Source organism: Podarcis gaigeae (genome assembly GCF_964106915.1).
Source record: "Podarcis gaigeae genome assembly, chromosome: 12".
Taxonomy (NCBI): domain Eukaryota; kingdom Metazoa; phylum Chordata; class Lepidosauria; order Squamata; family Lacertidae; genus Podarcis; species Podarcis gaigeae.
In genome coordinates this window covers 8,845,001-8,860,706 of record NC_139688.1, presented here as the reverse complement: position 1 = coordinate 8,860,706, position 15,706 = coordinate 8,845,001, and the positions used below count along the sequence as shown (strand labels likewise).

At 47.2% G+C, this 15,706-nt stretch overlaps 1 protein-coding gene across 1 annotated transcript in view; it reads left to right on the top strand.

The window, feature by feature from the left end:
- The first annotated feature begins 3,480 nt into the window (after positions 1–3,480).
- Positions 3,481–15,706, top strand: part of GARS1 (glycyl-tRNA synthetase 1) — a 33,154-nt gene continuing 20,928 nt past the window's right edge. Inside the window, exons 1-5 of the mRNA XM_083704074.1 lie at positions 3,481–4,009; positions 9,499–9,600; positions 11,831–11,933; positions 13,153–13,294; positions 13,925–14,013. Coding sequence (XP_083560200.1) covers positions 3,734–4,009; positions 9,499–9,600; positions 11,831–11,933; positions 13,153–13,294; positions 13,925–14,013 — 712 coding nt within the window. The 5' untranslated portion in view covers positions 3,481–3,733. The remainder of the gene's footprint in view (positions 4,010–9,498; positions 9,601–11,830; positions 11,934–13,152; positions 13,295–13,924; positions 14,014–15,706) is intronic.

Sequence of the window (15,706 nt, the reverse complement as noted above, 5' to 3'; positions counted from 1 at the left end):
ATTCTGCCTTTGAAATCCCGCTAATGTCCCGGGAAAATCCAGACATATGACAGCCCTAGTACATACAGTGGTGCCTCGCAAGACGAAAATAATCCGTTCCGCGAGTCTCTTCGTCTAGCGGTTTTTTCGTCTTGCGAAGCATCCCTATTAGCGGCTTAGCGGATTAGCGCTATTAGCGGTTTAGCAGCTTAGCGGCTATTAGCAGCTTAGCGGCTAAGCGGCTTAGAAAAAGGGGGGAAAGGGAAAAAACTCGCAAGACTCGCAATATGTTTTCATCTTGCAAAGCAAGCCCATAGGGAAATTCATCTTGCGAAGCGCCTCGAAAAACGGAAAACCCTTTCGTCTAGCGGGTTTTTTCGTCTTTCGAGGCATTCGTCTTGCGGGGCACCACTGTATTTTCATAGACCTGTCGAAGGCCTTTGACCTTGTCAGCCGAAAAGGACTCTTCACCCTGCTCAACAAGATAGGATGGCCACCGAAACTTCACAAGATGATTGTATTCCTCCACAAGAACGTGCCTGGCACTCTCCAGTATGATGGCTCATCTTCAGATGCCTTTCCTACAAAGAGCTGTGTTTTCTTGCCCCAACTCTCTTTGGCACATTCTTCTTGATGGTGCTTTCAGATGCCTTCAGCTTGACTGAAGGTGTCAGGAGTGCGTGCAGGAGCCAGGCCCTGTGTCCAGTAGGGCTTTGCAGGACTGGAGCTTTCCTAAGTTTGTTCTCAAGAGTCAAGGCGCGGCCGCACAGGTGAGGCCAATTGGTAACTCACAGTGAACAGCACCTGGTGGCAAGAGCCGGGAAGGGATATAAGGGCAGCATTTCCCTTTGGCTCTTGGCCACAGCAACATGCTTCCTGCGTTTGGCTTCTTCGCTCCTTGCTGCCTGATCCTCGGACCCTTGGCTTCTTGACTCCTTGCTTTCTGATCCTCGGACCCTTGGCTTCCTGACTTCTGGCTTCCGGGCTCTCATTCCTGCTCCCACCCTGCCGCCTCGCCCCAGGTCCCGCCATCCTCCACCAGGACTTTGACCGCCTGTAAACCGGACCGTGGCAGAAGGTGGTCCATACTGCCATTCAAGGAGTGATGAGGGTCTGTTTAACCTGGCAAGTCTCCACACCAACACAAAAGTGTGGTGGGTCCTTACCTGAGAGATGTTGTTTGCAGATGACACTGTCTTCACTGTACACTCTGAAGAAGCTCTCCAGAGACTCATCACCTGTTTTGCTCAAGCTTGCAGGGAGCTTGGCCGTACCATCAGCCTCATGAAGACCAACAACCTGGGTCAGGATGTCACTGGCACTCCACACATCAGCATTGACGACCATATGCTTGAGGTGGAAGGCCATTTTGTCTACCTGGGTTCCACCATAACCAGAAACCTCTCCATCAATGTTGAGCTGGATAAGCCTCTCCGAAAGGGTATGAGAGAATGAGATGCCCAACAAGATGGTCTGCCAGTCTTGTGTGGTGAGCACGCTACTTTATGGAAGTGAGTTGTGGGCAACTTGAAACTTCCAGGAATTGTGACACCGCATAGATTGGATGGTGATTAAGAATGTGGGGAAACTGGGGGGCCACTAGGGGGCGCATTGGAAGATGGCCGACAATACCATCTCTCCGACCCACACGGGGTAATTAAGAGGCTGTTATGGGAGTAGACAGCCTCCCTTGTTGCCCCAAGGAAATGGGGAACACTGCCCTTGCCTGCTGTGCCCTAATTCGAAAGAAGGGGGTGAGGGCCCTAGGCAGAATGCCCCCGTGTGGACCTCGGCTCTCCTGGACGCTGTCTCTGATCGCGCACTAGTTGCAGCAATTTGGAATAATTAATTACAAAAGAAGCAAATGCACATATTTCAAGTGAAGAAGGGGAGTGAAGTCTGCTAATTTAAGTGACCTCTGCGAAAGAAGACGACGGGCTGGAGAAACAGGAATATTTTACGATGAAGATACACCAAAGGCGGGGTATGTTGACAACGGGGCTGAATGGGGGGGGAACCTTTTTTACTTTACTTCTATGTGATTTACAAGAACCCCTCCTCATTAGAACCGTCGGTTGAACTGACCCAAGCAGGATGATTAAGGTCTCTGTGGGGATAAACTTTAACCAAAAGTATGCTTTATGGAGACCGAGAAGCAATAAGAGCTTTTGGGAATGGCGCAGCAATTAATTCGGAGTCGCCATCTTGCCAAAGGATTTATAGCCGGGAGGAAGAACGGATTTGTTTTCAGACTGCATTCCTAGTGAATCTCCTCAGAGGTTTTGAGAAAGGAGGCAGATTGGTGAAGATTGACTGTTTTGACTCTAAGACTGTTTTGATGTATGGAAGTGACGTTATATGGAAAACGTCTGGATATGGCTACTGGATAAAAAAAAAAATATCCACGCAGGATTACAAACTGTTCTAACCAGCTTGCGGAGACTATCAGAGGTCACAAAGAGAAAGGAAAAATATATGAAAATAACAACAAGAGATGTGGAAAAATAAGAAAGGACTGGATAGTACTGTGAACATAAGATTAGATTTGTGGACATTAAAACAGCAATAAGAAGCAAGAAGTTGATTGGATCCCTTCGGAACTTGAAATATGGGTACCCCCAACAAAAATTTAAAATTCGGCTGTGTAATTTGGAATTTATGTAATTTGGTTTGATTTGATGTGATTGGTCGGTTAATAAAAAATTATTCTTAAAAAAAGAGAATGTGGGGAAACTGAACTGTGATTGCACGAGCCTGTTTGTTGAGTACGCACATTAGATCACATTTGCCCTGCAACATGGACTTTGTAGTGTTTAAGAAGGAGACCAACGGTGTTGGTAGCAGCCAGTGGGAAGGGCTGCTGTCATGTGCCTGACCTCCCAGAAGTGAAGCGTCTGCAGATTTCCGAGAGGGAGATGGGGAGCAACGAAGCACCAAAGACTTCGGCATTGTGCAGCTGCCAGTTTTGCATGCTCCTTTATTGACAGAGAATATTTGAGCGAGGCTGCACTGCAGCATGGGATCTGTAGTCTTTGAAATGTCTGATGAATTCTTAAATCTGGGACTCATTCAGACTAGGGTTTCTTGCATTGGGTGAACATACGTGGTACAAGGTCATGCATCTCCTCTGTGGTGTTTACTTCTGTCCTCCTGCAGTGTTTTTCGCTGGTCATCAGTGTTTGTCAAACTTGGCTCCCCTGCTGTTCTTAAGACTACAACTCCCATCATCCCTAGCTTCTAGGGCCCGTGATCAGTGATGCTGGGAGTTGTAGTCCAACAACCTCTGGGGAACCCAAGTTTGAGAAAGGCTGAACGAGGCCTGCCTTTTTTAAAAAAAGAACACCACCCCATAATATTCCTCCCCAACATTTCCAAGTAGCAAGTGATATTGCTTCCCCGCCAACCCTCCGTTTATTTTTATTTTGTTCGCTCGGCCTCGCAGCGCCCCGACGCGGCCTCTGAGGCGGCGGGAGGCCTGGGCGTTGCCTTGGCAACCGGCGCGGCCTACTCCGGCCTAAGGGAAAGGCGAGGCCTGCGTGGATTAGATCCCGCCCGCTGGCCCGTGTCGAATCTGCGCCTGCCACTCCGCGGCCGGGGCGGGGCAGAGAAGGAGCGAAAGTGCCGCGGCGGAGCGGGCGCCGCGTCCGCCTGGTTCGAGGCGGGGCGAGCGGAGAGAGGGCGGCCTCGCCGGCCGGGGATTTCATCATGCTGGGGGCCGGGCCTCGCCGCCTCCGCCGCCGCCCTCCTGCGCTCCATGCCGTGGCCCCTTAGCGTCCTCCGCGCCGCCTCGCTCGGCCGCCTCAGAAGCAGCAGCAGCATCCGCAGCCGCCTCCTCAGCTCCCTCGGCCTCCAGCCCAGCCCCGCCGGCCGGACCCTGGTCACCAGGCGCCCCGGGTCCCCCTCCGCCGTCCCTGCCGCCGCCGCCGCCGCCTCCTCGCCCTCCCAGTGGACCAGCAACCCCGGCGCCGGCATGGACGGGCCCGCCGCCGAGGCGCTGCTCGCCCCGCTCAGGCAGGCGGTGCGGCAGCAGGTGAGGCTGGACGGGGGGCTTGTTTGGAGGGGAGGGGGTCCTTTGTCCATCAATGGGGGGGGGATGTCTGCCTGTGTTAGAAAGAGGAGGGGGGACTCCGCATACTCTGGGTCGGGGGCTTCCCTCTTTTTCATTCCAGGATCTTGCCCCCCACTCCCCCCAATCTGGATGAGGGCCTCTAGAATCTGTGCATTTCTCTCTCTCCCCCTCTGTATATATGTATATATATATGTGTGTGTGTGTGTATACACATATACAGTGGTACCTCAGGTTACAGATGCTTCAGGTTACTGACTCGGCTAACCCAGAAATAGTACCTCGGGTTAAGAACTTTGCCCCAGGATGAGAACAGAAATCGTGCGGCGGCAGCAGGAGACCCCATTAGCTAAAGTGGTGCTTCAGGTTAAGAACAGTTTCAGGTTAAGAACGGACCTCCGGAACGAATTAAGTACATAACTCGAGGTACCACTGTACACACATATAAACATAACACACATATATACACACACACTTATATACCCATACACACGCACACACATATATATCTATATATATATATGCACATAACACATAGGGATAAATAGATGCACATACATATAAATAGGGATGCACACATATATCTGGAGATACACACACACAGAGAGAGAGAGAGAGAGAGAGAGAGAGAGAGAGAAAGAGAAAGAGAGAAAGAGACATATATAGTTACAAACACAGGGTTATGTCTATAGAGGACTCCTCTTTTCCCCCTTTCAATAGGCTTCCCCTCTGTGCAGTCTGGATCTGTGAAGAGGTGAATAATCGCACCTGACAGCAATACTTTCAGGCTGCAAAGATGCTTTACTCAAGTGTAAGGCCCCGCTGGGTGCAGTGGGGCTCGATTCCGAACAACCATGCGTATAGGATTGCCTTGGGAGCCTTCTGATCTGAGGATACCCAGTGACAAGATGCACCTGCCCCTGGTTGTCTTTTACGCTTGGAACTCTGGGTGGGATTTGCTTGGGATTCTGGATCCTGGGTGTTTTCGGGGGATCCTAACCAACCCTTGATTTGCGTGTGGTGATGTGGCATCCTTTCAAAACTTGATTTAGGACAGGTGCTTCCTCTGGATCCTTCCTTTGTTTGAAGCTTTCTCATCCTAGTCATATTTCTCTGTTCCGACTTGTGTGTCACTCTGCCCCCCCATTCATGGTGTAGCTGTAGAATTAATGCTTAATTCCTGGTTATTCTCCAGAGCTTTCCCCTGTAGTTTTGAGGTGTGTAGGAAGTCACCATTGCTTTAAAATAACCCCCCTTTAGTTACAGATCTGTTTCTACCTAAAGTTAGATTCATACAAACATTCCTTAATTCTGTTTGGGGAAAGTCCTCATGTACATTTGAATTAAAGTGCTGTGTCTTTTTGCAGCATTCCTGTTCTCATAGAGAGCCAGGTGTGTGTGTGTGTGTGTGTGTGTGTGGCAGTGGATCCTTTCCCCAGGTTCCTGAGATTTGTCTTGTGTTACAGCTAATTTCTCTGCTGCATTTTCTTTCATATAACTAGGTTCCTATATTCCGTTTGGGTGGGTGAGATTTACCTGAACATAGATTTGGGTCTTCTGTGAGATTCCTGCCTTCCTCTTTATAAACTCACATGCTTCTCTGCAGTTCCTCTCCCACTGTAATAAGCTGAGCTGAGAACAAGATAGATATGAACTCTTTCCCCCTGCTGTCCCATATACTGTGGATGGTCTTTCCTCTCATTTTCTTCAGCTATATTGCTCCAGCTGTTTACTCTCTAGAGGAATGTGTTTAAGGTCCCCTTTCCCTCCTACAGTGTGAAATGATGATTCAAACCCATTTTTAGCAGAGTGGAGTCCACACAGAGCATCGTTTTCTTCTCCCGCATGTCTTACACAGCACAGTGCTCTATACATATCTATTAAGAAGTAAGCCCCATTGGGTTTAGTGGTCCTAGGTTAGTGGGGAATTGCAGCCTTAGCTTTCTACAGAGTTGTTTCACTTGGAATGCATTATTCCTAATGAACCTTTACCATGCCCCTTATCACACTCCTTTTGTAGACAGATGTGATACCTTGCAGTAAAGAATTGAATCTCTGCGCTCTCTGATTCAAAGATCTGTAGCCACTTTTGTTCATTTGAAAAGAAGCAAATTAAGCATTTTCTCAAGGTCTTTTGGGTAAGATCAAGCATAATATATGTTCTTATCAGTTTAATAGGCTGTTCACTGCTTTGGGGGCCTTTAGGCTGAAAAGCAGTTTATATGAACAAATTGTAGTCGTAATAATACAATGGTTGTAAGGATTTGGGGATATATTTAGACTCCCAGTAGGGATGAATGCCTATTGATAGACAGTGCTGCTTTAAAACATTGTACTGTTAAATTTCCTTAACTTTTTGTGTGGGGGATTTCACATGGTGGAGATGAGCTTTGCTTCCCCACATACCATCTGACTTTCAGATCTGCTTGGTTCTTGCAATACTCTTTTATATCTTTGCATCCTGGAGGGTGTATGTCTATATATTCCAGTCTAATGCAAAAATGGATCTGTTTGGTTGTCTCACAACTGAGCAGAAGGCCCTGCATACCCAGATTATTTATATACCTGATCTTTAGATACATGGTTATTTCTGTGTAAATTCCCCATTATGCCACTAAGTCTATTCTTGCTTAGCTAGTCATATAAAATGGACTCAGATGGGTGTCTTTACATAACTGGATGGGTAGCATCTTAATTAGTGTATGCTTCATCTTTGTTTTTCTTGTGAATCATCACACACCATCCCAAATTACCTGGTTATAAGGAGATCTTGCTGAATCAGGTTCTGGTGGCTTGATGCAAGAGTCGGAGGTTATCCTTTTAAAAGGAATCTCAATAGCTGACACACAAACACAGAACCTTTTCTTAAACAGGAATCTTCCTGCTTTCTCATATTTGCAATAAGGAAATGCTGAAAGTCAAGCTTGGTGTGAGAAGGGACTTTTGCCAGGCACAGAGAGTGTGCTGTGTGATGTGAAATTAGCCTGGCAGAGATTAAGATCTGGTGAATGAAGAGGAGGCTGTATGGACTGTTGGCTTGTCCCCGTCATTAGGGAAGGAAGAAACACTTTAATTACACCTCTGGACAGATCTCCTTGAGTGAGAAATCAGTCCTGGGCTGGGTTAATGTTTTCCTCCTGCAGCAGTGCCTGATGCAATAGGCTTCTGTGTGAGAGGGGTGGATCCCTTTCCCTGCCATAAGGGACAAAGCTGCAGTGAAATCTGCCACATCAGTCTAGCTGCTCCGTTGCACTTTCTTTGGGTTGGGCAGGTTCTCTCAAATAAATTGTATCCTGTCGGCATTTCCTTCCTCTCCCTCCCTCCCCCCACCTCAATTTCTGCCTTTTTCCTGTGTGCTTCAGACTTTCTCTTTCTTGACATGTGAAACTGCAAATGCTGCTGGCTTTTTAAAAATGCATGCTCTCTCCCCCCCTTTTTATTCCTGGTGACTGCAGATTTCAAATGTCTTTTTAATATTGCTTTCCTGAGGTTTTATCTCTCAGCTGACCCCCTCTTCCTCCCTCCTTTTCCTTCCCTTCTTTTCTAGCTTAAAAAAACAACCGTCAGTTCCCTCCCTTCTGCCACGTTAGCCTGCAACTGCAGTGACTTCGAGTCAAACTTTCACATTCAGAATCAAGCTCGTTGTTAGTCTGGCTGCAGCAATGGACGCTGTCGGGTTTCTCTTTCGCTTCTTCCCTGATGAGTTTGTGGTCTGTCATGCTTGGCGTGCCTGCCTCTTCTTTGATTAATCTCATAAGGATGGAGATTTCTTTCCACATCTGAAGCTCTTTCCCTCCTGCTCATATTTTCCTTTGCCCTCGACTTCTGCCCTTCCTGCCAGCTGCTTGTCGGTGGAGCGAACGGTTTACCAGCATAGAAAGAACTTACTATAAAAAATGCAGTCCCATTTGAGACCTTCAATAAGGGAAATCTATTTAGGGGGAAGATTGATGCTAAACTGTGATTTGTGAAACTAGGAAGGTGATGGAGTTTATAGTCTTTTTTAAAAAAAATGAATCCAATCCTTAAGGCATTCTGCTAGTCCGATGCCCTCCAGATGTTTTGGACAACAACTGGCTGGGGCTGATGGGAGTTATAGTTCAAAACATCTGGAGAGCACTAGGTTGGCAAAGGCTGTCGTGGGATATATCCAGCTAAGCCCTTGCATTGGTTTCTTCAGCTCCATACAGCCTCTCTCCATGGAGTCAAGACAGTGGACTTATTGAGTGGACTTTTGTGTATGCACCTCCCCATATATGCACTTACCCACACCCCAAATCTGGGGAACTATGATTGTGACTCACCAGGGTTTGTACCCTTTGTGTATATATTCACTGCAAGACTCCATATGCATAATTTGTGACAAACTACTTGGGAATTCTGAGTAGGCGTTCCAAGGTTCTACACAAACTCTATGGATGGAACCTGGGACTTTTGGAGTTATATCCACCTAAGTTTCATAGTAATGTTGCTCTGCCCTGTTTTCCATGTAAGGAAAAACTAGTATTGAATTTTGTGTGGAAATTGAAGTGTGGGATATAAGACCTATGGTGGTTCTTAGCCATGGGACCCAGTAGATACAGCGTGGAAGGGAAATTTGTCATAGCCTATCCTCCCAGGACTGTTGTGATCGTGAGATAAGAAATCCCAGTAAGAGAGCCAGTGTGGTGTAGTGGTTAAGAGCGGTAGTCTTGTAATCTGGGGAACCAGGTTCGCTTCCCCACTCCTCCACATGCAGCTGCTGGGTGACCTTGGGCCAGTCACGCTTCTCTGAAGTCTCTCAGCCCCACTCACCTCACAGAGTGTTTGTTGTGGGGGAGGAAGGGAAAGGAGAATGTTAGCCGCTTTGAGACTCCTAAAGGGGAGTGAAAGGCGGGATATCAAATCCAAACTCCTCCTCCTCCTCCTCCTCTTCTTCTTCTTCTTCTTCTTCTTCTTCTCTAACCTACATTCTTATCAACCCACAGTGAAACCTTCCTTAAGCCTTTATCAAGATGTCTGCAGTCAGTTGCATTGCTGTCTTTCAAAATCGTATGGCTTTTATCGAAATGCCGTAATAACTTGCTTCTGTCAATTATTTTTTGTTTTTGTTTACTGTCACATCTTTCAGCAAATCAATGATTCCAAAATGCTGGACACACTTCCTAGAAAGTAAATTGCATTCACACAGTGGGACTTGACTACTTGGTAAACGTACATAGACTGTGACGCACCACACTCTGTGCATTTCTGTGTGAGAGCTCACCTCCCCACTGCCTTCAAAAGGCAATTGTACTGATTTAAACATCACTGTGGGTCAGGAATCACTTGTCCCTCAAATCCATGTGTATGTTGTGAGTTTAAGTGGTAGAAAAGTGCTGTTTCTGCTGGCAATTCCTCCCTGCCACCGGCTATGTTCTTGGGATTTCTTCCAGAACTGAACCCATACTGACTGTTTGCAATTCTTTTTCTAGGGCGAACTTGTTCGAAAGTTGAAGGAAGAGAAGGCTCCCCAGGTGGATGTAGACAAAGCAGTAGCTGAACTCAAGGCTCGCAAAAGAATCCTCGAAGCAAAGGTGAGCCTTGGGGGTCAATTTTTTTGTTGACTTTTGGTTCCTGCCCCCCCCCCCTTATGCCAGAGTAAATGACCAAGCTTTAGGGTTGCGCTGACGAGTTACAATGAACTTCAGACTTATGTGCTTCCCGTGCCCTTTTATTCTTCCATTGTGTCTTCAGGGAGGTGGCTGGAAGTTTCAGTGTCCATTTCCAGATTAACCATAGTTCAGCATTTCCTGCAAATGCCAAACTGTGGTTCTTCTTGATTATGGCTAGTGATGGCATGCCAGATTCAAAGTGTTGGTACTCATGGGCAGAGACTGTCATGTCTTGGGGGCCGTATAAACACCTATTTGCATTTTTCTTCTTTCTTTTCAAACATCATTTAAGTTTTTGAAATTTGGCATCCCAGCTATGTTAGGTTTACAGTGGTGCCCCGCAAGATGAATGCCTCGCTAAATGAAAAACCCGCAAGACGAAAGGGTTTTCCGATTTTTTAGCGGCTTCGCAAGATGAATTTCCCTATGGGCTTGCTTTGCAAGACGAAAGCCCATAGGGAAATCTCCGGGGACAGCGGGGAACCCTCCTCCCACCGCAAGCCCCGGGAAGAGAGGAGAAGCGCTGCACCTTCTCCTCTGTTCCCGGACCTCCCACCGCAAGCCTTCAGGACAGGTCCGGGAACAGAGGGGAAGGCGCGCAGCTTCTCCTCTCTTCCCGGGGCTTGCGGTGGGAGGAGGGTTTTTCCTCCCCACCGCCAACATTCAGAACAGCCTTCTGAATGTTGGCGGTGGGGAGGAAAGCCCTCCTCCCGCCGCAAGCCTTCAGGACAGGTCCGGGAACAGAGGGGAAGGCGCGCAGCGCTTCTCCTCTGTTCCCGGACCTGTCTTGAAGACTTGCAGTGGGAGGAAGGTTTTCCTCCCCACCGCCAACATTCAGAAGGCTGTTCTGAAGGCTGGCGGTGGGAAGAAAAGCCCTTCTCCCCCGCCAGCCTTCAGAAGAGTTCTCCGCAGGGCTCCCCAAGCTGCGAATATCTGCTCCGCGTGAGGAGCGCTCTGCTTAAGAGCGCCCCTCGTGTGGGGCAGCAGGCTGCTATCCACAGCTTGGAGAGCCCTGCGGGGAAGTCCTGCAGGACTCCCCAAGCTGCAGATGTCTGCCCCTCGCGCCGGGCAGCAGGCTGCTATCCGCAGCCTAGGCAGCCCTGCAGGAACTCTTCTGAAGGCTGGCGGCGGGAGAAGGGCTTTTCTTCCCACCGCCAGCCTTCAGAAGGCTGTTTTGAAGGCTGGCGGTGGGGAGAAAAGTCCTCCCCCCCCCCGCTAGCCTTCAGAAGAGGTCTGGGGACAGACTGTCCCCGGACCTGGTCTGAAGGCGGTCTCCCTAGGAACGCATTAATTGATTTTCAATGCATTCCTATGGGAAACCGTGCTTCGCAAGATGAAAAACTCGCAAGACGAAAAAACTTGCGGAACGAATTAATTTCGTCTTGCGAGGCACCACTGTATTAAAATTTAGCATCGTTTCCCAATGTGTAAGTCACACAGTGATCTGCAACCACAGTAAAGTACAGAAATATAATCACATGGACATTATAAAAACATGTTGCAATGTAGCAATGTTGTTGGTGCTATATTTTTGAGGAGAGCTGGTCAGTTTCCTTCTGAATAAATGCATGTTAGTAAGAGGACTAACACTGAGATCCCTTTTTTTCAGTAGCACCCGTGTTATCAGGAAATTTCTCAAAGGTTGTCTATTGATTGCACCATATCTATAGGCTGCTTTCTAAGCCATCTGTTTTTGTAAGCTATCCTCCCCCAAGCTGGTGCCCCCCAGATTTTTTGATCTGCAATTCTCATCAGCCCTGGGTAGTGCACCTGTGTTGGGTGGGACTGATGGTCTTGTAGTCCAAAACATCTGGCGAGCGCCAGGTTGTGAGAAGCTTCCCTAAACACTTAACTGAGGACTTCAGCTACTTTTCTGGAGGTTTTTCCATCACTGGCTCCTTGTCATGTGCGCTTCAGAGTCCTGGCTCCGATGCAGCTGAAAGCAGCATGCCCTATGACAGTGTTTAAAAATAGCTTTTACAGATGTTGGGCAGCTTCAGATACAAGCAGAAGACGCCCAGCACTATTCTGCTTTATGCAGGGCAATGTATCTCTAAAGAGGGAGGTGTGTGTGCTACTGAGAGAGAGAGAGAGAATAATCGGATCAGGGAAGATCCATTTTAGTTGAAATCTATCATTCGTTTTTTTACAGGAGCTGGCTTTGCAGCCAAAGGATGATATCGTGGACAGAGCTAAAATGGAAGATACTCTGAAGCGAAGGTTTTTCTATGACCAGGCCTTTTCTATTTATGGAGGTACACAGTTTAGAATTGTAATTGTGGGCTCTTTAGAGCATGATTTTCTGTGTTCTTCACCATTTATTTATTTTTGCAGTCTTAGGCCATGATAAAATGCACAATACAGGATGTAATGGTCAGTTTTAAACATAAGGCAAGCAGTAACATAGAAATCAGATTTAACAATAAAAATAATGAAGAATGTCAGAGATCTAGCTTACAATCTGCATTAAGCTGAATGGTGCTAAAAAGTCTAGGTGGGTGTATGATACTGTCAGGGGATGTGGGTGGCACTGTGTCTAGTCTAAACCACTGAGCCTCTTGGGTTTGCCAATCAGAAGGTCGGTGGTTCAAATCCCCATGACGGGGTGAGCTCCCATTGCTCGGTCCCAGCACCTGCCAACCTAGCAGTTCGAAAGCACACCAAAAAGTGCAAGTAGATAAATAGGTACCGCTCCTGCGGGAAGGTAAACGGCATTTCTGTGAGCTGCTCTGTTTTGGTGTTCCGTTGTGCCAGAAGCGGCTTAGTCATGCTGGCCACATGACCTGGAAAAACTGTCTGCAGACAAATGCCGGCTCCCTTGGCCTGTAAAGTGAAATGAGCGCCACAACCCCAGAGTCATTTGCGACTGGACTTAACTGTCAGGGGTCCTTTACCTTTTACCTTTTATGATACTGTCATTCAGTGCAATTTATTGCTTGGGTCTAATTCTAACACTGCTCCATAGTACATCATGAGCAAATTCTTTTTATGGGTTTAAACTTCATAGGAAATTCCCTTTGAGGAGAGCCTTTGCTTTACTTAAATCTATACAAATGTTATATCTGGTTTTTGTAGGTTATTTTAGACAGGTATTACTGTAACAGACCTTTTAATCTCCACTAGTGGAGCAAAATACTTGGGATGTAATCCTATGCACACTTACCTAGTGTGTGTCTCACTGATCTTGAGGTCAGTGGTGCTTGCATCCTAGTAAAAATTGCCAGAAGATGCTTCTCTCCATGCCAAAAGGAGGTTTCTCACGGTTATTGGTAGGATCAGTTAATTGCCTTAATCTGCAAAAATTGAACTGTATAATTGCCAGCAGTAGTAATTATTATGGCACAATAAAATGTTGCAAAACTTTTTATAATGCTCATGTTGTAGATTGCAGGCCGGAATTCTGTTTTTTTGCTTATTTATTTGGAATGGTGTGTGTGTGTGTGTGTGTGTGTTCACAGCTTGTCTCTCTTGCAGGTGTGAGTGGCCTGTATGATTTTGGTCCTGTGGGTTGTGCTTTGAAGAACAATGTAGTTCATGCCTGGAGGCAGCACTTCATCCAGGAAGAGCAGATTCTTGAGATAGACTGCACCATGCTCACGCCAGAGCCTGTTCTGAAGTAAGTAGCATGTCATCCTACTGTTTTATCATTATTTTATTTGAAGTTTTTTCAGTTCTACAAAATAAAGTGAAAAAAGAGAGAGTGTTATATATGGTACCTCGGTTTACAAACTTAATCCGTTCTGGAAGTCCGTTCTTAAACTGAATCTGTTCTTAAACCAAGGCGTGCTTTCCCTAATGAGGCCTCCCGCCGCCAGTGCCCTTCCACCATTTGGTTTCCGTTTGTAGACCGAGGTAAAGTTCGCAAACCGGAACACTACTTCTGGTTTTGTAGGGTTCGTAAACCGAATTGTTCATAAACAGGACTGTTCTTAAACCGAGGTATCTCTGTGTGTGTTTATATGCATGCACTTGCACTTATATAGGTACTGCTATGGTGAGAAGGTAGATGGCTGCTCAGGATGTTTCCTGAAGTATAACCCTGTTATTTTGCGGAATGTGAATTCTACCACAGTAGTATTGCTTTTGGTTTACTGAATGTAAGCCGTTAAGTCTGTGATATATATATATATATGTTTAACGACACACTGTTTGGGTAGGTTTGCATTGTGAATTGGTTTATAAATCCGCCAATGAATAAAATAAATCTTGACGCCATGCGCGATGACGCTACTCTTGACCATTGCAGGACCTCCGGCCACGTAGACAAATTTGCAGACTTCATGGTGAAGGATGTGAAAAATGGGGAATGTTTTCGAGCCGATCACCTCCTGAAAGGTATGCTCTGCTGTGAGAGCAGGACTGGTTTCGCATGTCCACCCCCCCCCCCTTGCCTCAGCATTGATCTAACAAATGTTTTTAGATTGAAAGTTATAATCTTTCTCCTCTCCCAAGTGAAAGCCAAGTTAGTATAATCCATGTATTATGCTGGGCTAGCATATCTTCAGCACCCTATTTTCAATATCCTTCCTCCTTTCTCTGCAGCTGTCGGGGCTAGAAATTTGCCTGGAAACAGAATGCCGTCTTAAGAGTGACTTAGACAGTTTCTACTCCTTTTGTTAAGACATCCAGGTTGGTTGCCATCCCTGCCTCTTGTGGGAGTGAATGCCACAGTTTAACTACGTGCTGTGAAAAGACGGTGCTTCTTCACACAGCACATAAACTCTAGAATTCACTCCCACAAGAAATAGTGACGGTCACCATCCAAATACAGCTACAGGTCACACTCCTACCCAACAAGCCAAGAATATGAATGAGCTGTATGTGGGATGCTGGGAGACTCTTCCTGGCCACTTCAATTCCCCCTTTGCATAAGCGGCTGAACCAGGCATAGGCAAACTCTGGCCATCCAGGAGTTTGGGACTACATTTCCCATCATTGCTTGCCAACAGGACCCAGTGGTCAAGGATGATGGGAATTGTAGTCCCAAGCATCTGGAAGGCCAGAATTTGCCTATGCCTGGAACAAACCAGGACCCAGCACTTAACCAGCAACTTCCTCTTACTATGGCTTATAGCTTCAAAACAAGGCATGGTGGTCACCAACTTGGGTGTCCTTCAAAGAGGATTAGACAAATTCATGAAGAATAAGGCAACCAGTGGCTACTAGCCATGACAGCTACGCTCTTATGTTCACTGTATGCCTCACAATACCATCTGCTGGGAACTGCAGGTTTGGTGAATTTCTGTTGCATCTGGTTGGCTGCTGTGAAAATAGGATGCTGGACTACATGGGCCTTTGGCCCAAACACAGCAGCTTCTATTTTTTGTTCTTATTCTGTGAAAATGATACTAGAAACATTAAATTGTGCCAGCTCTGGGTGGGCTGAGGATCTTCTCTCCCTGGACATGTTGGGAGAAAGGGCAGAGCCAAATTGGTTTCCCTGGTTCGGTTGCTTTCAGACATTTATCTTCAAAAACTCCTTCTACATTGACACTCAAGTTGAGGAACCCTCTATGCACTATAGTAGGGACGCGGGTGGCGCTGTGGGTAAAACCTCAGCGCCTAGGACTTGCCGATCATATGGTCGGCGGTTCGAATCGCCGCGGCGGGGTGCGCTCCCGTTGCTAGGTCCCAGCGCCTGCTAACCTAGCAGTTCGAAAGCACCCCCGGGTGCAAGTAGATAAATAGGGACCGCTTACCAGCGGGAAGGTAAATGGCGTTTCTGTGTGCTGCGCTGGCTCGACAGATGCAGCTTGTCACGCTGGCCACGTGACCCGGAAGTGTCTGCAGACAGCGCTGGCTCCCGGCCTCTAGAGTGAGATGAGCACACAACCCTAGAGTCTGGCAAGACTGGCCCGAACGGACAGGGGTACCTTTACCTTTACCTATGCACTATAGAGAAGCCTGGAGGGTTTTTGAGCACAAGTCAGACCGGTTGGGCCTCAGGCTCACCTTGAACTGGGAGCATGGGACTCTCTCCTATAGCTGCGCTTTGCAGAAGGAAGTCACTAATGATGGATATGATAGA